Genomic DNA, 27,221 nt, shown 5'->3' on the forward strand with positions numbered 1-27,221 from the left:
GATTCAGCTGCGTGTATGGGCTCATTGACAACTATAGTGCTGCGTTTAGATGAGTACAAAAGTATCTGCCGTACACATCTAAATGCTGCGTTTTTTATTCAAGTGAATGAGCCCTAAATCCGAGCGGTCGATTTTTTTTCCGTCCTCATACAAGTCACCCTGGTGATGGGGAACTTCATTCTTGCAACACCACTGCAAGGGGAAAAAAAAATTGTGAATACATTAAAAACTTCAAGGATCAGTCGTTCCTAGAAACCCATTTCTGAAAAGCCTGCGTCTGGTTGTATGTTAATCGCCCAGTGGGCGGGGCTCCAGGCAGGGGTGTGTTGTTTGCATTACAAAGTGACTTGGTAGAGGAGCTGTGGTCCAGGCTGATATAACCAGCAGCTGAGCCCAGGCTGCCTCCAGTCTCCTCCTGTGCTGCACTATGTCTGTCCTGGTCACTCTGGTCAAGAAGATCTGGTGCATTAAGCGGTATATCATCCTGATCGCCACGCCGATCCTCCTGTCCCCCATCTTCTTCTCTCTACCTCCGCAGGTAAGACCCCCCTTCTTTAATACAACTTATTGGAAGAAAAGTTTTTTTCTTTAACTTTGCAAAAGTTTCCCCAGCTGTTACAAATTGTACGCCTGCAATCGCTTAGAAAACGCACTCGTTCTTGCGCGCTTTTTTAAACGCACAAGTGCTCTCGGCTGCCATGGCGTCGCTTCCATGTTCCCCGCGCATGTCATTTGCATGATCGCAGTTGATTTTTTGAACGTTTCCGGGGCAGAAAAAAAAACATCCAAACATCCGGTGGAGACAAGTCCTTTAATTCTGATCGCTGCGGCGATAAGTTTCTGATTCTTTTTAATAAAGGTTCAAAGCTACGCTTAGCTGTGCAGCAGCATTGCCGCGCCTCTGATAAGCGATCTGCGTTCACATCACATTTCAGAGCTGTTTAACTGGCGGGGGAGGAGGCGATGCGATGCCTTCTCGCCTCCCCGTTTTAACCCCGTAAATGCTGCACATACGCACTTCAACCTCGTTGCGTCTCGTTTGCTTGAATTAGTGACGTTCGACGGCGGTGCTGCCCGCCAAACGCAACAGGGAACGTTTTTTGGCATGTGAACCCCCCCCCCCCCCCCCATCCCTGGCTTTGCAGCTTAAAGTGGTTGTTCAACCCAAAACCAAAAATGTAATATATTGCAGCTTACCAAGCATTAGATGTGGTGCAGCGGCGGCCGGCACTTAAGGGGCGCAGGGGTGCCGCCCCCCTAATCTCAATGTGGGGCGCCGGACACATGGATTTCTATGAGTTTTTTTTTTTTTTTGTTTGAAGCATATGATTACAGCCTGAGGCTCTAATTGGCTTCAAAAAGGTTGGGCTTGGGGTGCAGCGATTCCAGGCCAATCCGGTTTTAGAACCCGTTTCCTGTCCTGATTGGCCGGGAGGAGAAGCAGGAAGACGATAGCGAATCGCTGCGCCCCGAGCCTCCCCGTCCTGATTGGCCTGGGAGGAGAAGTGACCAGATTGGCTGGGAGGAGAAGCCAGGGAGGCGGCCCACGACCTAGATGGGGTAAGTGCGGGCGGGCAGGCAAGTGGGCAGGGGTGGTGGGGGGTTCGTTTGCCACCCCCCCCCCCTAATGGAGCACTGTTGTGGTGTCTGTAGGGTTGCCACCTTTTCTTCAAGTCAAACCCGAACACTTTAGCGGCTCACAGCTATTTTTTTTTTGTAGTATAATCTATAGATATATTTTGCTTTAAAATAACATTTCTAATCATATGAAGTTAAGAACAAGAGTCCCCCTTTACATCAGAGTCCACAGAGTTCCCCTTTTACATCTGAACTGGCAGAGTTCCCTTTCACTGTAAGGGGGGACTCTGCAGACTCTGATGTAAGGGAGAACTCTGGGGACCCTAACATAAGGGATCCTCTGGGAACCCTAATCTAAGGGGGAACACTGAGAACTCTGATGTACGGAGAGGACTCTGATGTAAGGGGGAAACACTGTGGTCTCTGGTGTAAAGGGGAAATCTGATGTAAGGGGTGCTCTGAGAACCCTGATTTCCCTTAGTGTACTCACTCAGAGGCAGGAGAGAGAAGGGGGGAGACTTCAGTCACGGACAGGGATGGATGGTGAGCTCACTCACCCCTTGGCAGTCAGCACCTCTCATCCAGATGTATCTGAGGCTGCTGGACTTTAAATTTCCAACCTGCACTTCCCTTTTCTGAGGCACAGCCCTGGGGATTGGAGTGTGGGCAAACACAGAGGGGTAGGGGTGGGGGGAAGAGGTGCAGATCGAGCCCTCTCTCCTCTCCTGTCTGTGTGTTGTGGGGGAGGGGGAATTGTTAGTGCTGGCTTTGGGCAGCGTGAAAGAAAGTGTAACAGACACTCTCATCTTAGACAACTGCAGCCAGCAACCCTGCTGGGAGGCCATAGAGTAGTCTGAATAATGTGTCCGGGTTTCAGGCAGTCTGATTCCAAACCCGAACTGTCCGGGTGAATCCCGGACAGGTGGCAACCCTAGGTGTCTGCATCAGTTTTCTTTTTTTAGGCTTTTTTACTGGGTGATCTGGTCAGTAACACACCTCCTGTATTAGAATGCCCCACTCTGTATGAAGGAGCACAAGGGGCACCTTTGGACGGCAGCATTGTCAGTCTGAGCGGGGGAGGGGGTACACTAACAAAACTGAAGCATTCCTGGCTGGCCATACATGTTCAATCTTCTTTTAATTTACCTTAAACTATGTAGTGCCAGGGGCTGCCTGATTGGATACAACTGAAAGTTGTTTTGTTTTGACCTCATATTATATGGTTTTTGGTAAATCTAAAGGAAAATTGTACAAGTGAATTTAACCAGTATGGCCAGCCTAACACTTTGTAATCACTTACAGCAACAGTGCTTTTTCTTTTGGGGAAAAAAAGTTTTACATAAATAAATAAAAGCTGATCATTGTAGGCACCCCTGTCAGTGGTAAATGGTTTGTCTCTTCCATGTAAACTGATACATTATGCTGGAGAGCTCTTTTTTAAGTGGTGACATTTTCTGCTTGTAGGAGCAGCTGATCCGTGTGTTTATGTGACATAGTAAGAAGTATTTTGGATATTTTCGGTGACATCATAGGTCCAGCGATAGGGGTGATCACACCTCCCAACTGTCCCTGATTTTGAGGGACTGTCCCTGATTTAGAGCAATGTCCCTCTGTCCCTCGTTCCTCCTCATTTGTCCCCAATTTTGGTCTGATCTTTATAGATGTATATAAAATGCACTTTTTATCTATCAAAAAATGTTTCCCAGCGCTAAACCTTTCATCTGAATTCTAAATTGCTGCATTTGTAAATTCCAAAAGCCAATATAAAGGAATAGTAGTGGTAAAAAAAGACCTTGTGGGTTTAATCAATCTTCTTTTTTTTGTACAATACTCCTTTAAGGGGGCGTGGCAGGGGGTGTGTCCTATGCCTGCTTACGTTTGCTGATAGGTGTCCCCCATTCCCATCTCAAAAAGTTGGGAGGTGTGGGGGTGATTGTTGTTTGATTTTTAGTTAGCATTAAAAAGTGGTGGATCCCCTGATTGGTCATGCCAACCTTCTCACTGGTACTACTAACTGGTGTCACAGGACCATCAACTGAAATCACTGCAAAGTATCATGAACTCAAAAGGTGACTCCTGTGGGTGATGAGGTTCTTTCTGGTAGATGATCTGTGTATACGGCAGTTATAGGGTGCCTATGATGACATTCCTGTGGTGGCTTTTTAACCATTTCAATGCCGGCACCTTCCTGCCCAGGCCAATTTTCAGCTTTCAGCGTGTCACACTTTGAATGACAATTGCACGCTCAGGGAACACTGCACCCAAACTAAATTGTTATCATTTTTTTTAGGCTTTTTTTTGGTGGTATTTAATCCCCACTGGGTTTTTTACTTTTTGCTGAACAAACGAAAAAAAAAAATGTTGAAATTTTTTTTTCAAAGTTTCTGTTATGTTGTAAATAAGTGATTTTTCTTCTTCACTGATGTGCGCTGATGAGGCTGCACTGATGGGCACTGATGAGTCTGCACTGATGGGCACTGATGAGTCTGCACTGATGGGCACTGATGAGTCTGCACTGATGGGCACTGATAGGCTGCACTGATGGGCACTGATAGGCTGCACTGATGGGCACTGATAGGCTGCACTGATGGGCATTGATAGGCTGCACTGATGGGCATTGATAGGCTGCACTGATGGGCATTGATAGGCTGCACTGATGGGCACTTATAGGCAACACTGATGGGCACCGATGAGGCTGCACTGATGGGCACTGATAGGCAGCACTGGTGGGCACTGACAGGCAGCGCTGATGGGCACTGATGAGGCTGCACTGATGGGCACTGATGAGGCTGCACTGATGGGCACTTATAGGTGACACTGATGGGCACTGATGAGGCTGCACTGATGGGCACTTATAGGTGGCACTGATGGGCACTGATGAGGCTGCACTGATGGGCAGCAATGATAGGCACTGACAGGCAGCACTGATAGGTGGCACTGATGGGTACTGATGAGGCTGCACTGATAGGCACTTATAGGTGGCACTGATGGGCACTGATTAGGCTGCACTGATGGGCAGCAATGATAGGCACTGACAGGCAGCACTTATAGGCGGCACTGATGGGCACTGATGAGGCTGCACTGATGGGCACTTATAGGCGGCACTGATGGGCACTGATGAGGCTGCACTCATGGGCACTGATGAGGCTGCATTGATGGGCACTGATGAGGCTGCATTGATGGGCACTGATGAGGCTGCACTGATGGGCACTGATAGGTGGCAATGATAGGCACTGACAGGCAGCGCTGATGGGCACTGATGAGGCTGCACTGATGGGCACTGATGAGGCTGCACTGATAGGTGCTCATGAGGCTGCACTGATGGGAACTTATAGGCGGCACTGATGGGCACTGATATGCTGCACTGATGGGCACTGATGAGGCTGCATTGATGGGCAATGATAGGCGGCAATTATAGGCACTGACAGGCAGTGCTGATGGGCACTGATTGGAAGCACTGGTTGGCACTGTTGGGACTACACTGATCATCAGTACACTTATGACCAGTGTCCTGATTATCAGTGTGGATTGCCGCTTATCGGCTCTTCTCTCCTCGCTGTGTTAGAAGGACACAGCTATCACAGATCACTGCCGATAAGCGCCACAGGGGGCGCAGGAAGTGCGATCACGGGAGGTCGTCAATAGACACCCTCCTGGCAATGTAGCCGTCATTTGGCTATAGGGCGGTTGTGAAGAGGCCCAGCTATTATAATATTCATACCGCTACTTCTTTTTCCTTTGTATCTGGTCACTTGTGCTCATAGATGGATCAAAATTGGACTGGTACAGCAGGGGTGGGCCGAACTTCAATCCATGTGCGGGCAGCCCGGTTTGACAGAAGTCAATCATTGGATCGAATTTTCTTGAACTTGAAAGGATCAGCGGCTGCAGCCAATCACAGCATCACAGTGGTGTAAACTAGGCTCACGGAAACACATTCATTTTTATTGCATAATTGTTTAAAAATGTCTTGGACTGCATCTGGTGTAAATGTCCTGCTGACCAGGCTTTCATCTGACTGGAAATAAGGAACATTTTCAACAGACAGAAATAAATATGATTTCTTTAGTAGAGAAAGGGAAGAGTGGAGCGCCTGTCACATTTGTATTGCTGGGCACAGGGGTGTCAAACTCAATTTCATTGCAGGCCTCATCAGCATTATGGTCGTCCTCAAAGAGGGGTTCCAGTCTTTCCCCACCCAATACAAAGCTAAAGAAATGTTTGTCCTGGGGGGACACCTTAAAGACAATCTTCACCGGGAACAAACTGGAGGCCTCGATCCCTGACCTCTCGTTTTGAAAATTCTTATTGGCTGGTTGTCATGTCAGTCCCCTGGTCCTAGTATCCAGACAGGTATTCTGACCTCTCACTCTGACCTCACTTGCTGCATGCTTGTTCTGGGTTAGTGAAGGAGGTCAGCAATAACAACCTACCTATATTTCTCAGTGTAGATTTCATTGAAGAGTGGCAAAGATAGCATCACAACAGAGGGAAGTCACAAGACTCTCTGTAGATGAAATATGTTGCTGGCATCTTGATGTAATGGCCGTTCTACATATAAACTTGAAATGTCCAGTGTAGTTCGCTGACTATCTTTCAGCACAGCCAGGGACAATGGGTTTCCAGTCAACTAGGTCCATGGTGGAGAATCAGGGACCTCAGTACTTTATTCCAACTTGTGAAGGCTTCTGTTCTCCCTCACTATTTCCCAGGGCTTTTTTTTCAGCAGGAACTAGGGGGAACTCAGTTCCACCACCTCTGACTCAGGTCTTCTGCTCCCTGTTCACCACTATCACTTGGTAACACTGAAGTCCAGCTTTTGAGTTTACAAATGATAGCTTATCTCCCAGTAGCTCCCACAGGTCGGATCTCCTGCGCAGATCCCACTGAGTGCCGGACAGGGACAAGGGAGATACAGAACAGGTGCCCAGGGTTCAATGCAGTCATGGGCAGGAGAGGGTGCGTGGTAGGCTGCACCCTCTGTGGTCTCCATTTTTTCCCTGGTGACCAGTTGTTGATGCTCCTACTGCATGATCTCCCTTGCAAGTGACTGTAGTATAGTATAGTATGCTGGGAGGTACTACAGCCGGATAGGTGCTTCAGCTTAATATTGCAACAAAGGTAAGACATATGACAGATGGTGGAGCTTTTAAGAAGGGGGGAGAAGATGAGGGCAGTGGAGTGCGGGGGTTGTATGCAGAGGGAAGAGCCATTTCACAGGTATGTGTGTGTGTGGCGGGCATGGTTGAGTTCCTACACCTAATCTCTGAGAAAAAAGCCCTGCTGTTTCAAACCTAATTGCATGCAGAATGTTTTTTTTTAAAGTTTTTGCATCTCCAGCAGGTTGCAGAATTTAATATACGATTGTCTATGAAATGCTTACCAGGGCTCGCTTTCTTCCCGAATATTAGAACAAATTTTGATTCAGTTGGGCGTAAGGCTTTGCATGAGACGGGGGTTGGAAGACCTGGCTGCTGGAAGTTTTTCTTACAGAAAGTCTTTAAAAAAAGTTTTTGATTTTTTGAAGACACATGTCCATGTGTAGAGCACAAAGCCCTGACCTCACCGACCTTATCTCAGGGAGCCATTAGGAACTGTTCAAGGAAATCTATTCCAGATAACAGATCCACCCAACACTGCTTAGCTAGTCAGAGGTCACACAGTGCATACAGACATAGGACATGTTTCTGGGCCTGGCAGTAAGTGGCCAGCTCCACCAATATATCTCTTGTCTTTGGGTTACCTAAAACAACAGAGCAGATGAGGCAACCAAATACTTTGTCGTGGCTGAAAGTGACCAATGCCCAACAGATGTGGCTGTTTATGGTGATGGAGTCACCCAGAGGTGGGTATAATATAGGGTGATCATTGGTAAACCACATACATGGACCATTGCAGCCCTCATATGACCATACCTTCCATCTGGGCTATCCAATAACTAGTGTTGATAGTCCATCCATCCATCATCAACCTCCTTTGCCAAGCAATTGGGGACTGAAAATTAGCTGAACTTTTGGTAATTCTCGTGTTTTGTATCACTTTTATTCAACAAGGCAAACAGCAGTATACAAAGCACCAAAACTCTTGTCAGCCAATTAGGAAACATCTTTTATTCTTATTATTCTAAGGTCACTTTTGGTCTTTTATTATTATTATTGAACTTTTATGGTCACTTTTATTCAACAAGGCAAACAGCAGTATACAAAGCACCAAAACTCTTGTCAGCCAATAAGGAAATGTCTTTGATATACTTTAAAACTGAAATTTAAGCTGTTTATATTTTTTTTCCTTTTTTTTTTTTTAACCACTTCAGCTCTGGAAAGGTTTACCCCCTTCCTGACCAGGCCATTTTTTGCGAAACGACACTGCGTTACTTTAACTGACAATTGCGTGTTTGTGCGACGTTGTACCCAAATAAAATCTGTCTTTTTTCCCCCCACAAATAGAGATTTCTTTTGCTGGTATTTAATCACCTCTGTGGTTTTTATTTTTTGCGCTATAAACAAAAGAAGACCAACAAGAAGCCCCTAATCTACATGCAGGGCGCCAGACGCATGTATTCCAATGGAGTTTTTTTTTTTGTTTTTTTTTTTAGAAGGACATGATTAGAGCCTGAAGATCTAATTGGCTTAAAAAAGGGTGGGCTTGGAGCGCAGAGCATTGTGCCTTGAGCCCACCCAGTTGTGTGACAACAGCCAACTAATATTCTCTATTATCTTCCTGATTCTCCTCCCGGACAATCAGGAAGCGGGTCAAGACCCGATTGGCCGAGAGGGGAAGCATCCATATTGGCTGGGATTTTGACTGACCGATCATTGGGGGTTCACTGATGGACTGACCGAACGGGGGGGGGTGGCGTTTGGTTTGTTTGCCGCCCCCCCCAAAATAATGGAGCACCAATAACGTATATTGATTGGTTTGTGCAAAAGTTACTAGTAATATCAGTGACTTATAGCGGGACTGCAAGATTGCGGCGGACAGTCAGACACTAACTGACACTTTTGACACTTTTTGGGGACCAGTGACATCGTTATTAACATTAGTGGTGATCAAAGGGTTAATTGTGTGCCTAGCCAGTGTGTCTCTAAACTGTGGGGGAGGTGATTTTACTAGGGGAAGACAAGGATCCTTGTCCCTGCTTTGCAGGAACACAGGATCTGTGTCTTCCCTACTGACAAAACAGCAATCTGCCTTGTTTACATAGACAGACTGCCGTTCTGCCTCTGTACTGAATGATCGGCGAGTGCCGGTGGACATTGAGTCCACGGTACCCACTGATTGACTCCCTCTGTGTATAACCACAGCGGGAACGAGCCGCCGACAGTGCGCATTCGCATCCGTTACCCGGAGGTCTGGAATTATGTATATATACACGTGATCCTGCACACAGCTGCCGCCCTGTAGCAGTAAAACTGCTATAGGGCGGTCAGCAAGTGGTTAAAGCGGAGGTCCGCCAATTTTTTTTTTTTTTTTAAAGTCAGCAGCTACAAATACTGCAGCTGCTGACTTTTAAAATAAGGACACTTACCTGTCCAGGGCACCCACGATGTCGGCACCCGAGGCCGAACCGTCCCTCGGTCCTCGGGTGCTGCCATCTTTGGTAAGGGAATCAGGAAGTGAAGCCTTACGGCTTCACTTCCTGGTTCCCTACTGCGCATGCGCAAGTTGCGCTGCGCAATCCGAATGGTCCCTGCTGTCTCTGGGACCCGTGTGTCTCCCAGCAGACAGCGCGGGGGGGGGGGGGCGGGAAGTGGCTTAGACCCCCCGGGAGTCTATGCCCAGAAGTGGGTGTAAATACTTGTATTATACAGGTATCTGCACCCCCTCCCCCCTGAAAGGTGCCAAATGTGACACCGGAGGGGGGGGAGGGTTCCGAAAAGCGGAAGTTCCATTTTTGTGTGAACCTCCGCTTTAATCTGCTTATATATTTATATACATTTTTTTTTTTTTTTTTAATACCAGCGAAACCCACTTATGTAATCTGCTTATATTTTGCCTTCCCTGGTGTCCCCCACCCCCCATTTTTTAAAAAATATAACACTTTCTGGTTTAATTACATAATTTATTTTGTATCTAGTGACATCATCACTGGGTGTCTGTGTTTCTCTATGCAGTGCAGGCAGATCATGGCTGGTAGGAGGGGATGGCAGAGTGCTGTACATAGCTACCTGAAAACATCACAGCATCTTGCCACAGTACTCCTCTCAGCCCTGATGCAAGCAGTGGGCTGGCTCTTGGGGGAGCATAGGTGTGCGCAGCCTTTTGCATTAGGGTGTGCACCCCAAAGCTCAAACCCTCTCACTTTTAAGACAAAGAAAGGGGCTGAGGACAAAGATTCCCCAGTCCCTTTCTCTGCAGCCTCAGCTGCACTGGACAGTGAATGAATGAGAAGTGCTCTGTGCTGAGTGGCTTCCTGTTCGTTCACAGACTGAAGTATAGTAAACACAGTTTACTATGCTTCAGTTTTGAATGAACACAATGAGTGATCGGTACCAATCACTCATTATGTTTATTTAGAAAAGGAAGGAGCTGCTAAATGACATATTTAGTGGCCCTTTTCCTGCTCTCCATCCTGAAACGATCAGCATTCTGCGTGAGAGGATAGGAAGGAAGCCAGCAGCACTTTAGGGGGGCATGGGGGGAGGGGGCCCAGGCAGCAAGGGTAATCTGCACCACACAGAGTGATTATGGTGTGCCCAGGCACATCCGGCACACCCTGTGCGCACGCATATGTGGGGGAGGTTGTACCAAACTCCCTTGATGAAGAAGTGGGTTTTCCTGGGCGGGTTGCATTGGCATGTAATGCCCACATGTGATGCCGAACCACTGTGATTCACAAAAATGAAATCCAGTGTATGAAATGGGCAGTTCAAGGACCGTCAACCTGGGGAAGAAAGGGCTAGATGATGTTGTATCCAGCCAGGAAATAAGGCAGGCTCTATCTGAATTGCTAATGCACCCTGTGAGAAGCTCACAGTATGCAGTGAAATCTGAGTAAGCAATTTCAGTACAGGAGAGAAGCCGGTACAACTGTGCGAGACTGAAGAGAAGGCTGGAGATCAGCTTTAGATCTGATTGAAGGCAAAGGGTAAAATTAAACTATTGCTAGGGATGGGCGAACGGTTCGGCCAGAGCATAAGTTCGGGCCGAACTTTGGCGAACACCGAACAATATGCAGTGTTCGTGGCAAATTCGAAAGCCGCAGAACACCGCTGAAGTCTATGGGACACTAACATGAAAAATCAAAAGTGCTAATTTTAAAGGCTTATATGCAAGTTATTGCCATAAAAAGTGTTTGGGGACCCGGGTCCTGCCCCCAGGGGACATGTATCAATGCAAAAAAAAGTTTTAAAAACGCCCGTTTTTTCGGGAGCAGTGATTTTAATAATGCTTAAAGTGAAACAATAAAAATTAAATATTCCTTTAAATATCGTGCCTGGGGGTGTCTTTAGTATGCCTGTAAAGTTGGGCAGTTTTCCCGTATTTAGAACAGTACTGCAGCAAAATGACATTTCTAAAGGAAAAAAGTCATTTAAAACTGATCACAGCTGTAATGAATTGTCGGGTCTCTGCAATACAGATAAAACTCATAGAAAAAAATGGCATGGGTTCCCCCCCCCAGTCCATTACCAGGCCCTTTGGGTCTGGTATGAATATTAAGGGGAACCCCAAACCAAAAATTAAAAAAAAAAATTGCGTGGGGGTCTCCCCAAAATCCATACCAGACCCGAACCCTGCGCCAAAATTTAAAAAAATGGCGTAGGGGTCCCCCCAAAATCCATACCAGACCCTTATCCAAGAACGCAACCTGGCAGGCTGCAGGAAAAGAGGGGGGAGGACGAGAGAGTGCCCCCCCTGAACCGTAAAAGGCCACATGCCCTCAACATGGGGAGGGTGCTTTGGAGTAGCCCCCCAAAGCAACTTGTCCCCATGTTGATGGGGACAAGGGCATCATCCCCACAACCCTTTCCCGGTGGTTGTGGGGGTATGCGGGCGAGGGGCTTATCGGAATCTGGAAGCCCCCTTTAACAAGGGGACCCCAGATCCCGGCCCCCCTATGTAAATTGGTAAGGATGTACCCCTACCATTTCACAAAAGAAAGTGCCATAGACTTTAATGGTGTTCGATTGTTCGTCTGAATTTTTTGCCCATGTTGTAGTTTTTGCTGCACATCTAAATCTATTTTAATTAAAATTTCCTGTAAAAATCAAATTGTATTTGCTGACTGACACTTACCAGAAGGTTGGATTTGATTGTGTAACAGCCTTACACAAGAGTGGTATGATGACAGCCTACTCAGCTGTGCTGGAAGGACTCTGTGACTTCCCATAAAGCTAATCCGGGTATACAGAAGTAGAACCTCAAAATTTGTATGAAAATTCTCAGTACATCTCAATGTATTTCAAATGGATTTCAAGATTTTGTTTGCTTCTAACATTTGATTTTATAATGAATACAGTTAGAGATATGTACATTCAATACATTTTTTTTCATCCTGCTGCTTTGAATTTTCTTGTCACTGCGGTTGAAAACGAACATCGATTTGACCCCGCTAGTGACTAACTGGGCCCCCCATACCCCATTTGAAGTCCTGTAGGACGAAACATGTTGGGTTATACAGAGCCCGCTCCATACACTTATTGGAACCCTTTGTGATCACATTTATATTTGTACACATCAGCTTTGATGTTTGTACTTATGTCTTTTCAAATAAACCCATCCATTGTTGATCTATGATATGGGGAGGCCCTTTATTTCCTTTATGACCTAATCTATGAACATCTGCTGGACAAGACTTGAATAAGTATTGAATAAAAAAAGAGTATTGAATTTAAAAAAAAAACAAAAACATAATACTATTATTATTGATATCACTAGAAAAAAAAAGCCTTTGAAAATTTGTTTACAATAACTCCATCAGTATCACCAGCAAAGCAACTTTATTATTATCCCATTAAAGTGGTGTTCCACCTAAACAAAAAAATAAATGCATGAATGTGCCTAAAAAAAAAAAAAAAAAAAAAAAAACATTTGGAAAAAAATTTTTTTTTACTCACCTCTAAATGGCTGTTGCTAGGGGGTCCCTCGTAGTCTGCCTCCTTCAGTGCCTGGGCTGGTGACATCACTTCCCCTCGGCGCAGGAAGGGCTCAGCTCTGCCCCCTCCCTCTTGTCAATCATCTGGGACACATTACAGGTCCCAGATGACTGAGCGGCCAATCAGGGTGTGCGGCGCCGCTCGCGCATGCACAGTGGGTGCCCAGCTGTGAAGCCACAGCCGGACGCCCACAGTTGCAATGCCGTCGCCGCCAAACATAGGGGGAGACGAGCGGGGCTTCTATCCCCCGCATCGCTGGACCCTGGGACAGGTAAGTGTCCAATTATTAAAAGTCAGCAGCTGCAGTATTTGTAGCTGCTGACTTTTAATTTAAAAAAAAAATGGGAACTCCTCTTTAAAGAAGAAGAGAATGTGTGCTGAATTTCGAGATTTCATAATTTGCCGAATGTTAATTCTCCATTACGAACACTAGTCTACAAGACCGACCGCTTCCAGCTCGTCCTTTCTTTCGAGCATGCGTGTTTGTACTTTGGACTTTTGTCCGACGGACTTGTGTACACACAATAGGAAAATCCGACAACACACATTTGTTGGAGGAAAATTTGAAGACATGCTAGCCAACATTTGTTGGCGGAAAGTCCGACAACAATTGTCCAATGGAGCATACACGCGGTCGGATTTTCCGCCAACAGCCTGACATCGAAATCCGATCGTGTGTACGGGGCTTTATTGATTAATATTTTTTTGTCCACCGCTCTATCCATTTTGGCCATCAGCAATTGATTTTGCACGTATGATATGTTTTTAGCACAAATGCATTTTAATATTGATATACACTTATTCAGTACCAGTCACTTATATGTTTTTATTGTGTCTGTTTAACACACATCAAAACATTTTTGGTTATATATGTATATTAGCGCTGCACTATTCACTTCAATCATTAGGAGAGGAAGAGTAAAGCTGAACTCCAAGAATGAGACAGTGAGCCTCCCACACTACAGGGGTTAAATGCTTGTTTAATCTAGGTGTGCAGAGGTAAGGTGTATAACTAGGGGTGAGGTGTATCACTAGGGGTCCAGGGGTGATGTGTAGTATTAGTGGTGCAGGGCCGAGGTCTATTACTAGGGGTGCAGGGGTGAAGTGTATTACTAGGGGTGCAGGGGTGAGGTGTAGTATTGGTGGTGCAGGGGTGATGTGTGTTATTAGGGGTGCAGGGGTGATGTGTGTTATTAGTGGTGCAGGGCCGAGGTCTATTACTAGGGGTGAAGTGTATTACTAGGGGTACAGGGGTGAGGTGTAGTATTGGTGGTGCAGGGGTGATGTGTGTTATTAGTGGTGCAGGGGTGATGTGTGTTATTAGTGGTGCAGGGGTGATGTGTGTTATTAGGGGTGCAGGGGTCATGTGTGTTATTAGTGGTGCAGGGGTCATGTGTGTTATTAGGGGTGCAGGGGTGATGTGTGTTATTAGGGGTGCAGGGGTCATGTGTGTTATTAGTGGTGCAGGGGTCATGTGTGTTATTAGGGGTGCAGGGGTCATGTGTGTTATTAGGGGTGCAGGGGTGATGTGTGTTATTAGTGGTGCAGGGGTGATGTGTGTTATTAGGGGTGCAGGGGTGATGTGTGTTATTAGTGGTGCAGGGGTGATGTGTGTTATTAGGGGTGCAGGGGTGATGGGTGATGTGTGTTATTAGTGGTGCAGGGGTGATGGGTGATGTGTGTTATTAGTGGTGCAGGGGTGATGTGTGTTATTAGGGGTGATGGGTGATGTGTGTTATTAGTGGTGCAGGGGTGATGGGTGATGTGTGTTATTAGTGGTGCAGGGGTGATGTGTGTTATTAGGGGTGCAGGGGTGATGTGTGTTATTAGGGGTGCAGGGGTGATGTGTGTTATTAGGGGTGCAGGGATGAGTTGTAGTATTAGCGGTGCAGGGGTGAGGTGTAGTATTAGCGGTGCAGGGGTGAGGTGTAGTATTAGCGGTGCAGGGGTGAGGTGTAGTATTAGCGGTGCAGGGGTGAGGTGTAGTATTAGCGGTGCAGGGGTCATGTGTGTTATTAGTGGTGCAGGGGTGATGTGTGTGTAGCACTAACTCTCGGTGGAGCTGCTGGTTTAAGCAGGCTTGTTACCTTCACTCTCCTTCCCTCTGTTTTACCGGCACCGGGTCTAGGGTTCCGTTGAGTTTACCTCTGGACGATACACGCACCAACACTGGAGTACGTTTTCAATGCTTTATTGAACAATTTACTAAGGAAATAGCAGGAAAGAGGCAGAAAGGAAACTGCAGAAGAAACTCAAATATCTTCTCATAAGGTTCTTGACAAATGCCCTGGTAGGATTTAGATATTACAATAGAATGCGCTCCCCTCGTGGGACACAATCTTTGCACACCTGGATAGGCCTCTCTCACTTGCCTAGCAGCCAGCACGTAGCACGAACAAAAGTCTCTGCCACAGGATGTATTGGTCTTTTCTGCAATGAACGTCAGTCACAGTGCCTGATCCTTTAAGCCAACCCGGCAACACTATGCTGTATAGTTACTTCAGGATACGTCCTCCAACTGAGTCACCAGGCCCCTCTCCAGACCAGCACGCTGCGTGATCCTTCCATGACAGGTCCTTCCCTGGGATCTTCTCGGTTGTCCAGCTTCCTCCCTTTGGATAGACAGCTCAGGACCATTCCTCGGCTGCTGTGGTAGGCCCCAGACAAGCTTCTGGGCCCACCCCTGCGCCGCATCGACGTGGGCCTCCGGAATGGACCACGAGATTGCTCTCTAACGCATACCTGTTGGTCAGGAGGGCCAGCAGGTGGCCGAAAAACGAACCCCTCAATATGGCGTCTGTCCCATAAATACCCTCGCCCAGAATGCAACTAGGAGGACCACCTCCACTGGGTTGTCTCCGGGACAGAAGAGCATCCATATGCTTCAACACGTTGCCTTTCCAACACTGACCAGTGATAACAGCGACACCCACCGGTCAGTATGGAAACACACACATCGTCAGCCAAGCTGGAACAGAGGCAAAACTAACCTTCTTAATGAACAAGTTACTAAATTTACCTAACATATGGTAGATCGCAAATCTACCAGCGCTACATGTGTTATTAGGGGTGCAGGGGTGATGTGTGTTATTAGGGGTGCAGGGGTGAGGTGTATTATTAGGTGTAAGGGGTAAGGTGTATTAGGGGTGCAGAGGGGAGGTGTAGTATTAGGGGTACAGGGGTGAGGTGTATTACTAGGTGTACGGGGTAAGGTGTATTAGGGGTACAGGGGTGAGGTGTATTACTAGGGGTCAGGGCTGAAGTGTATTACCAGGGGTGCAGGGGTAAGGTGTATTAGGGGTGCAGGGGTGAGGTGTATTACTACCGTGTTTCCTTGAAAATAAGCCCGAGTCTTATATTAGTTTGGTCAGTAAAGGACACAGTAGGGATTATTTTCGGGGTAGGTCTTACCATGTAATGTGCGTTCTTCTCTCCCCCTCTCTCTCCCTGCCTGACAGGAATCCCCAGTGTGAATGGAGTTAAAATGCTTGTAAAATCCTATAATCCATTATATTACAGAAACACACACATTGTACATTATATTCTACTGTAATGGAGTGGATTATAGGATTTTACAAGCATTTTAAACTAGGTCTTATTTTCGGGGTAGGTCTTTTTTTTGGGGAAACACGGTAAGGGTGAAGGGGTGTGGTGTAATATTAGGGGTGCATGACTGAGGTGTGTTATTAGGGGTGCAGGGTTTAGGTGTATTACTTTTTTTCAGTGGGAACAAGGGGAAAGCAGTTCTGGCACCCCCCGCACTGAATGTATGTAATAGAAAGGGGTGCTGGAGGGTCTATTGATGCTGGCTGCTGGGAGAATCTATTGTCGCTGCTGGGGGTCTATTGTTGCTGTGTAGGTATATTGTTGGTGGGAGGGGGAGTCTTATGTTGCTGGGGGGTCTTATGTTGCTGGGAGGGATCTACTGTTGTTGAGGGAGGGGTCTATTGTTGCTGGAGGGTCTATTGGGAGAACTGTTGTTGCTGCTGGGGGTTTATTGTTGTTTGGGTGGTATTATGTTGCCGGGGGGGTGGGGGTCCATTGTTGCTGGGGGGAAGTCTGTTGTTGTGTGGGGGTCTTTTGCTCACTGCGTGGCATCTATTTTACTGTCTTTCTTGTTATCATTAAAACATTCCATACAAATTACTTAGTAGCAGAAAATGATATTTGGTTCTGTACACTCTAAAAGAGACAGTACTGGGAGGTGGGTAGGGGGTGGAACCAAGGGACGGTGCTCAGAGGTGGGTAGGGGGCAGAGATGAAGGGTGACTCAGAAGGAATGCTTGAGGACAGCGCTGGAGCCTGCTGGACTGAGGGACAAAGTCTAGGGATACAGAGAATATAGCGGCTGCACAGACACACCAGCTCATCCCAAATTTGTCAGGTTTTTGGTTCCAAAGGTAGACAATGTGCATTCAGGGCTGCACACCCACACGCCTGTCAAATTGCGATGAGCGGCTGTGTCTGTACAGATGTTGTGTCCCCCTGGTGGCTCCACCTGCATAAACACATGGCCCATTCTTGGACTACAGGCCTCAATGAAGCCTAAGGCCTTACTGAACCTTCAGTTTTGATAATCTAAATACATTCCAGGTACAATAAAATAAAAGGTGTACAAAGTTTTCAAGTTTGTTTTCTTCAATAAACAGCCACAGCCTGAGTAGAAAAGTCTGTCCCCTGCTAGCATTCCGCAGAGAAGGATGTAAGCTCTCTGTATAAAAGCAGTGGTCTCTCTGCAGTGCTCTGATGTGCAACTTGCTGAGTCAGACCTAGAGCAGCCACCACATACATGGACAGGTAATCTGCAATATATTAATATTTGTTCTTGGGTATACAGTGGTGCTAATAAGTTTACATACCCTGGCAGAATTTATGATTTCTTGGCCATTTTTCAGAGAATATGAATGATAACATGAAAACTTTTCTTTCACTCATGGTTAGTGTTTGGCTGAAGCCATTTATTAGCAATCAACTGTGTTTACTCTTTTTAAATCATAAATCACAACAGAAACTACCCAAATGACCTGATCAAAAGTTTACAAACCCCAGTTCTTAATACCATGTATTGCCCCCTTTAACATCAATGACAGCTTGAAGTCTTTTGTGGTATTTGTGGATGAGGCTCTTTATCTTCTCAGATGGTTAAGCTGCCCATTCCTCTTGGCAAAAAGCCTCCAGTTCCTGTAAATTCTTGGGCTATGTTGCATGAACTGCACGTTTGAGATCTGCCCAGAGTGGCTCAATGATATTGAGGTCAGGAGACTGAGATGTCCACTCATGAGCACATGAGCACAACTGTATATGGACTTTAGGTAGGAACAATGTAGATGGACACATCTCAGTCTAGTTCCTCAAGTGTCAGTCTGTCTTTGTTCTACATTGACATACAATATCTCAGTCTAATTCCCCAAGTGTCAGTCCGTCTTTGTTCTAGATTGACACATCTCAGCCTAATTTCCCAGGTGTCAGTCCATCTTTGTCTCAGATTAACATATTCCAGTCTAGTTTTCCAATTGTCCATCCATATTTGTTCTAGGTTGACACACCTCAGTCTAGTTCACCAAGTGTCAGTCGGTCTTTGTCTAGTAGATTGACCCATCCCAGTTTAGAAGATCCTCAGATACAGCAGCATTCTCTCTTTTTTATTTATTTGAGCATGATTGGGTGTTCGAAACGAAGACAGATTCTTGGCAAAGTGAAAAATGTCCTCCTATGGTTAATTTAGCCTCTTATTATATCAATGAGCTAGCATTCTGAATCTAAAAATATTGATCTGTCATTGTTCTGGGACTCAAGACATGAGAAATCTGTGATATGTATTGATAACAGAGGGACCCAAAATTGGATTACAAGCCATTCAAAACTTCACCCTTAGTTTACCCATCCTTATTGACTGTGACCTTGTTCCCAAGTCAGCCATCCATTTATAGACCCCTGTCTTCATTAGGCCTTATTTACTGTTCTCATTTTCTAAGGGAGAGCAATTTACCAACAAACAATGGCCCCCTTGTGTATGCCACTTCCATAAATAACTACTTTGGCAGCCACGTTGCTCCAAATGAGTTTTAACTCTTTATAAAGTGTTCTACTTTTGCTAGCTCATTTTATTTTCTTCCCAAAACTTGTGAAATGTTTATATAACACAAAGCACCTAATCTGCTATAATCCATGTGTTAATAAACTGGGCCTTAAAGGAGATTATACATTTTTCTCCTTTGTAAATTTCCACTACATTGGGGAGCCATTGGTTCAGGTAAGGAGTGTCAATATTATTTGCAGTGATTCAGAGAGAGCAAATCAAGGAGTTTTAAAACTGGGCTACATATAGAATGTTGGTTTAAAAAAGAATCCCTTTGCCCCCATTCACTTAGAGTAGACTAAGCTTTGCTATGTTTCCGTGTCGCTCCTTATGCCTGTGACAGGCCTGTGTAGGCCCTGTGTTGGACTGTTGCACAGGGTTTCTGACCTTCTCATTGCCTGGCGATTGGCTGCCCAGGCCCGAGTCTGGAAGAAAGGAGAGAAGGTCACATGCTCCTCTGTACATGGAAGTACCAGATACTGTATTTCCTTCAGATAGTGAGCACACATAGGCCAAGTTTGGCAATATCAATATATTGTAGAAAAAATCAGCAAGTACAATCAGGCCTGGCAAGGAGACATACCCATCCAGAGCCACTTACAAACTGTAACAGAAGTGGAACAGCGGTCTGAAGACTAGAGGATGCCAACAGCATTTGCCACGAGGAGCGGAATGTGGCCTGGCTGGTCCACACCGAAAGGGGAGGCTTCCAAGAAGAAGTAGATGTAGTCCCTGCACTTTCCCTACTCCTCCGGAAACCTTTTCCTATCTTTAAGTACTGTCCCTAACAGACGGGGAACCTGTCCCTATGTTAGCCATTCACATAAAGCGCACCAAGCCCAGGAGCCAGAGTCTTAAAAAGACTCTCCCTGATTCGAAATGGCCATCAAAGTCTAATGGGGCACCGGCATCCAATAAGATAGCTGCCACCCCTGTGACCCAGGAAATTATAGAGAAACCATGTTTCTTTCAACCTCCTCTCCCATCTGCATTATCGCTGCGGTCGAGCGCCACCTGCAGTGGAGAATACGGACTGGACCTGCCTACAAGCCTTTCTGTGAATAAACTGAGCAGAGTAGTGCAGTGAAGGTGCATGTATATTGGTTGCGGGATTTCCTTCCCTACCAAGCTTCTTCCAGTGCAGGTCACAGTGCCACAAGCTTAAGCCTTTATTTACATGATCTCAGCTGAAGGGGAAATTCAGCCTGAATATCTTCATTCAAAAGAACATGACCAAATACCTAGGCTTTTGCTGATGCACTAATGGGTACAGGAGCAGTGCTATTTCCAAGAAAGGTACATATTTTGACCTTTCTATCTTGGTTTTAATCTCAATATGATTTTAAACCACTTTCAGCAAAACCTAAGGGACATCAAAATAGCAACTAGACCTCTAATGGTCACACTATGGCCTGCTCTCTCATATTCTGTGTGTGTGTTCAATGAGAAGAACCTGCAGTGAAGAGTTGTACACAGTAAAGGCTCAGCTCCATCATCATCGGTGATTGGTAACAGCCAATGTGTTTTGGGGGATAGGCTCTCCCTTCTTCATTCCTGTGTATTCTTCCCTCAAGGCCTTTGAGGGGAGATGCAGCACAGTACACCCACACACAAATTGCGAGCCAAACCTGACCCTGCCTGATCCAAGATGGCTGCCAAAGACACATGGGACACTAGCATCCAATCAGATGCTGCTTCGCTGTGACCAAGGAGATCATAGAGGAACAAGGTTGCTTTCGACTTCCTACTTCACCTGCATTGCCGCTGCGGATAAGCGCCACCTGCAGTGGAGAAAATAGACTGCACCTGCCTACACGGTCCTCATCACACATGCACAGAAGCTACCAATATGGGGTACCAGCACTTTGTGCAATTCCTCTAGGAGTTGAGCATCCCATGATCCTTACAAGGTCTAGTCTCTACCAAACCTGGAGTCCTGATCTTCCTCAAAACTAAATCTGTTCAGCATGGTCAATGCCACAAGGATCATCATATGTCCTCTCTCCTTGGCTTACTTTGTGGCTGATATGAAGCTCAGGCAATAGGAGGGAGAGAATCATTTTTTCAAGTGCAGTGGTGATCAAGACAAAGAACAGGTATACGGTGGTGGAGCAAAGGGAAGGTAAATATTAGCAGCTGCTGGGACCACTTTAAAGTGAACCTGTTGCTTTGCCATGTTTAGGTGTCAAACAGACAGCTGTATAGCTTTCCTTTTTGAATTGTATATCCATGTGCTGTAGTTGTTTTCTCTCAAAGTACAATCAGATCATTGTCAGCAAAAGTCTCCATATGCCATCCCAATCTCACAGTGAATGATCAAACAAACTCACTTTCATCTATTTAATCAACTATCCAATTATCTCTTAGGCCAGTCGTTACATTGGCACATTTAGATGTCACCAGACATGGCCACAATCAGGATTTTGATCAGGGGTAGGCAACCCCTGGCACTGGTGCCGCCAGCGGCATGCAAAGCCTCTTTTGCCGGCACTCGGCTCCCTCCCCCTCAGCAGAGCAGCGCAGGGAAGTGTCAGTGAAACACTAATGCATTCCAATCTCACAATTCCCCACCTGCACTGAGGGGGAGGCACTGCGCCCCACACATTGTAAAAGATGGGACAACATTGTTTGGTTCTCTAACTTTGCTGTACTGTATCTGCGATCATCAGCTTTTGTGATGGGGAAGAGATTGAGTGCAGTTCTGCTGGGGGGGGGGCGGTCCCTGTTTCCAGGAGGAGGACTGTCATTGGCCACTGCTAAAGCCAATCACAGTCCTGCTAGCCCCGCTCACCATCTGGTGGAAGATGACTCGCTTGGTTGCCACTACCAATTTCAGAAAGAAGGGATTTCACTGATTGAGAAAACAACAATCAGATGACAGTTAGTAGAATTACTGTTGAGCTTCTGGGAACTTTGTTGAAATTATTCCTGAACCTTTGAGTCACTTACTGCTGAACCTCTGTGTCCCTTCAAGCCACACCCAGTATTCAGTGCAATGAAAATCAGACCCAACTTTTGCTGCGGCCCTTCGTGCCACACTTTTTCTCAGCTGCAGGAGCCCAATTTATGATCCTGCACACAGGCCCGCTGCTTTCAGAAAATGTCCCTGATCTGAGCTCATCACTGCGCATCCATTCCAGATACTTGTATGTGACATCGCATACATCACATACATCACATACATCACATACATCACATACAAGCACGTGGGCTGGATGTGAGAGGTGGATCAGCAGGATGAGTGTGCCAGGACAGGTAGACGTGTCTCATCTCTGCTTCCTTTCACCACTCTGCATATCACACATATCATAGATGAGAAGTGGGTACAGCGATAAAGCAGATGAGCAGGAGGGTACAGCGGTGGGGAAAATGAGCAGGGAGGTACAGTGGTGGAAGAGATGAGAAGGGGGTTCAGGAGTGGGACAGAAGAGCAGGGGGATACAGTGATGGGGCAGATGAGCAGGGAGGTAGATCAGTGGGGAAGATGTGAAAGGAGGTGTATTGGTGGGACAGATGAGTAGGGGGTTACAGTGGTGGGGCAGGAGAGAAGGGGGAACAGAGGTGAGACAGATGTGCAGGAGGTACATTGGTGGGGCAGATGAGAAAGTGGGTTACAGTAGTGGGGCAGATTAGCAGGAGGGTCACAGTGGTGGGGCAGATGTGCAGGAGGTACCGTGGTGGGAGGGATGAGAAGGGGGTTCAGCGGTGGGAAAGAAAAGCAGGGGGGTACAATGATGGGGCAGATGAGAAGGGGGTAATGGTGGGAAAGATGAGCTGGGGGGTTCACTGTAGGGGCAGATGAGAAGCGGGTTCAGCAAGAGGACAGAAGAGCAGGGGGGTACAGCAGTGGGGTAGATGTGAATAGAAGTGCATTGGTGGAACAGATGAGCGGGGGGTTACAATGGTTGGACAGAAGAGCAGGTGGTACAGAGGTAGGGCAGATGTACAAGGGAGTACAGTGGCGAGGAAGAGGAGAAAGGAGGCACATTGGTAGGGCAGATGAGTAGGGAGTTACAGCGGTGGGGCAGAGGAGCAGGGGGGGTACAGAAGTGGAGCAGATGTGCAGAGGGGTGCAGAGGAGAAAGGAGGTACATCGGTGGAACACATGGGCAGGGGGTTACAGTGGCGGGGCAGAAGAGCAGGGGGTACAGAGGTGGGACAGATGTGCAGGAGGTACAGTGGTGGGGCAGATGAGAAAGGGGGTTACAGTGGTAGGGCAGATGAGCAGATAAGTTCAGTGTTAGGACAGATGGGAAGATGGTTGAGTGGTGAGACAGAAGAACATGGGGGTATGGCAGTGGAGCAGATGTGCAGGGAGGTACAGTGGTGGGGCAGATGAGAAAGGGTGAACATTGATGGGGCAGATGAGCAGAGGGTTACCGTGGTGGGGCAGAAAAGCAGGGGGGTACAGTGGTGGGGCAGATGTGCAGGGTAGTACAGTGGTGGGGCAGATGTGCAGGGGGTTACAGTGGTGGGGCAGATGAGAAAGGGGGTACATTGGTGGGGCAGGTGAGCAGGGGGTTACAGTGGTGGGACAGAAGAGCAGGGTGGTACATTGGTGGGGCAGATGTGCAGGGGGTTAGAGTGGTGGGACAGATGAGCAGGATAGTACAGTGGTGGGGCAGGTGTACAGGGGGTTACAGTGGTGGGACAAATGAGCAGGATAGTACAGTGGTGGGGAAGATGTGCAGGGGGTTACAGTGGTGGGACAGATGAGCAGGGTGGTACAGTGGTGGGGCAGGTGTACAGGGGGTTACAGCAAGGGCCGGTGCTACTACTAGGCAAACTAGGCAGCCGCCTGGGGCGCACTGCTGCCTAGGGCGCCCAGCCACTGGTGTTCCCACTCTCTGCAGCAAGCAACTAAGTCTCAGCATGAGCAGGCAGCCGCCGCTCTTTTCGCACATAGTGTCAGAGGCGCAGCGGCTCCGGAGGACTGTGTCTGTGTCCTGACTCCCGAAGAATGGAAGCAAGCAAACATTTATTGATGGGCACTGGTAAACTGCATTGATGGGCGCTGGTAGGCTGCATTGATGGGCGCTGGTAGGCTGCATTGATGGGCGCTGGTGAGGCTGCATTGATGGACGCTAGTAGGCTGTATTGATGGGCGCTGGTGAGGGTGCATTGATGGACGCTGGTAGGCTGCATTGATGGACGCTAGTAGGCTGCATTGATGGGCGCTGGTGAGGCTGCATTGATGGGCGCTGGTGAGGCTGCATTGACGGGCGCTGGTAGGCTGCATTGATGGGCGCTGGTGAGGCTGCATTGACGGGCGCTGGTAGGCTGCATTGATGGGCGCTGGTGAGGCTGCATTGATGGGCGCTGGTAGGCTGCATTGATGGGCGCTGGTGAGGCTGCATTTGATGGGCGCTGGTGAGGCTGCATTTGATGGGCAATTCATTAAAAAGGTGGCGTATACATGGGCAGGGGAAAGGGGGTGGAGTCAGGGGTGGAGCCAAGGGGGGTGGCAAAATGAGCTTTCGCTTAGGGTGTCAAAATCCTTGCACCAGCCCTGGTTACAGTGGTGGGACAGATGAGCAGGGTAGTACAGTGGTGGGGCTGATCAGAGGTGTGAAGGTGCATGAATTGGGGCTGATCTATGGCGTGAGAGTGCAGGATGTTAATTTCTCACTACTCAAGTAGTTTAAAGCATTTACTTTATAAAAAATCCTTTCCGTGATTGAGAGTTTGAAGTTGACATTTTTTTGTTATAAAATCGGCACGCTCAATTTCTTTGAGAACATTTTTCGGCACGCTGTGCTCAAAAGGTTACCTACCCCTGCTTTAGATACATGAATTCTCATCCAGGGACACCAAGATACTTGTTTTTCCCCCTTTCTGAATGTTTTCGCTCCCCTCTCTTTCTTTTTTTTTTTTATCATTTCCTTATGATACTGTGTACTGAGCAGACAGGTTGTGAAGGTCACATCCCATATTAGTTCAGCTGTTCACTCCCTATAGGGATTAAAGGAACATTAGACTGAAACGTGGGTTATAGGAACATTTTGAAGGCTATGTGGACTCGTTAAATGGACCAGATATGTATCTTTTCATTATACTTGAATCAAATGATCAATAGAGAGAGAAAGTGAAAACAAAGTGGTTTATCGCTACATATTAGATCATTTCTAATGAACAATAAGTCTTATGAATGTGAAAATCAATGGAGAAAAGGCTTACAACACAAAGGGTAGTAGAACACAGCATGACTATGGCTGAGCAACAAAACAAACTGTGTGAAGTGTGTTTATAAAAAGAGCCACATGGGAGATGAAAGAAAAAAGGAAAAAGCAAAAGTGTGTTTAGGGCGGTAGAATAGAAGGAGATAGGGAGTGTAGATTGGGCATGGGTGTGGGTCCATTAACTTGGAATTAAAGCTGGACTCCAGCCACAAAAAATGATCGGGCATCATAACAATACTTACATAGTTAGTAAGGTTGAATAAAGACACCAGTCCATCCAGTTCAACCTGAGTGAGTGTGTGTCTACAACCCTGACCCTTGTTCCTAACCCTGTACATCGCACACTCACATCAGTCCCTACCCTCAATCAAAGGTCCCCATTCATATACTAGGGCCAATTTTTGGACAGAAGCCAATTAACCTACCAGCATGTCTTTGGAGTGTGGGAGGAAACCGGAGTACCCGGAGGAAACCCACGCAGGCACAGGGAGAACATGCAAACTCCAGGCAGGTAGTGTCGTGGTTGGGATTCGAACCAGCGACCCTTTTTACTGCTAGGTGAGAGTGCTAACCACTGCACCACTGTGCCGCCCGTACTTGAGCAACTAACAGGCAACTACGATATTACATGGGGCACAGACAGATAATAGGGACAGTATGTGGGCAACAAAGCAGAATCCTAGTAATACACAGGCAACAAATGAGTAGTCATGGCAATACATGGGCAATAAACAAGCAGTCTTTACATTATGTGATACAATAAATGGTCCGTCATGCTAATATCTGGGCAATAAACTAGCAATTGTTACAATATGTGGGCAACACATGGGCAGTCAGAACATGGTAATACATAATAACACAAGAGCTCATTGACTTAATAAAGGACTCTATAGCTGTACCTTATTCCTTATTATATAACAAAAAAAAAATCAGTGCAATAGGTAGTAGTAAATTGGCAACAAACAGGGAATCATTACGGTACTTGGGCAACTAACAGGCAACTATGATAATACATGGGACACATGTAATACATGGGGCAGATAATCTTGTCAATATATGGGTAACAAAGCTCATTCGTGGTAATACTTGGGCAGCAAATAGGTAGTCATGGCAAAATATGGGCAACCAATGAGTGATCGTTACAATATGTAGGCAACAAATGGGCCATCATACTAATATATGGGCAACAAACTAGCAACTGTCAGATATGTAAATAAAGTAATGCCAATTTTCTTTATGGTTGCAGGAAGGAAAATGTCTCTTTGTGGTCCTGCTGATGGCCTTCTACTGGTGTACGGAGGCTCTACCTCTGGCGGTTACTGCCATGCTTCCAATAGTGCTATTCCCTTTCCTGGGCATCCTGCCCTCCAGCAAGGTTTGCCCGCAGTACTTCTTGGACACAAACTTCCTGTTTCTTAGTGGATTGCTCATGGCTGCTGCTATAGAGGAGTGGAATCTACACAGGCGGATTGCCCTCAAAGTCCTCATGTTGGTGGGAGTACAGCCCGCCAGGTACTGTATTTTTTTTAATGTATTCTCTTTTTGACTATTCTATGCACTGTATTGTACTAGCAACCCAGCTTTGGTCTGCATTTATTAAATCAGTAGGGGTTTGGTGAAATAACTGAAAAAAGTCAGCCAATTAGATGTCTGATATGTGTGTGATAGCGCTGGACTAATAGGAGAAAACATTGGTCCCAATGGATTTAGCGTAAAGTGATTTGTCCTTCAAAAAAGCAAATCTGTGATTGAAGTCTAGTATGGGTGGACCCTGTTATGGTTCTAGGCTGCTACCTATTTGAAAGTGACACAAGGAAGCGCTCGCCAGATGGTTGATTCTTGAATGTGTACGGAGGAGCACCTGGTACAAAAATTCATCCCATTTAGACAACTTTTTGAAACATGTAATGGTTAGGAGCACCAGATACAGCCAACGCGTTTCGGGGGAAAAAAACCTCAGTCTTTTTCAGGGCTTGCTTATAAAATCACAACAGCATGCACAAAGGGACCTATGTTAAGGCTTGGTGAAGACTAGCATCTCCTGGTAGCACTGTAGACATAAACTGCTCAAGCCCAGAAAAAGGGAGAGGCTTTTTTCCCTGAAAAGCATTGGCCTTGTCTGGTGCTTTTAACCATTAAACTTTTCAGAAAGTCCTTTAAATGAGGAATTTTTGTACTAGGTGCTCCTCCATAAACCTTCCCACTGGTACTGTCCCACACTGCAAAAATTTGGTTGACTGCTATGGGCAATACATAACAGGAGATTTACTAAAACTGGAGCACTCAGAA

At 46.6% G+C, this 27,221-nt stretch overlaps 1 protein-coding gene across 1 annotated transcript in view; it reads left to right on the forward strand.

The window, feature by feature from the left end:
- The first annotated feature begins 374 nt into the window (after positions 1–374).
- The window catches only part of SLC13A3 (solute carrier family 13 member 3), a 64,996-nt gene continuing 38,149 nt past the window's right edge, over positions 375–27,221 (forward strand). Inside the window, exons 1-2 of the mRNA XM_073607590.1 lie at positions 375–538; positions 26,179–26,444. Coding sequence (XP_073463691.1) covers positions 428–538; positions 26,179–26,444 — 377 coding nt within the window. The 5' untranslated portion in view covers positions 375–427. The remainder of the gene's footprint in view (positions 539–26,178; positions 26,445–27,221) is intronic.

This window comes from Aquarana catesbeiana, linkage group LG12 (genome assembly GCF_042186555.1).
Source record: "Aquarana catesbeiana isolate 2022-GZ linkage group LG12, ASM4218655v1, whole genome shotgun sequence".
NCBI lineage: Eukaryota > Metazoa > Chordata > Amphibia > Anura > Ranidae > Aquarana > Aquarana catesbeiana.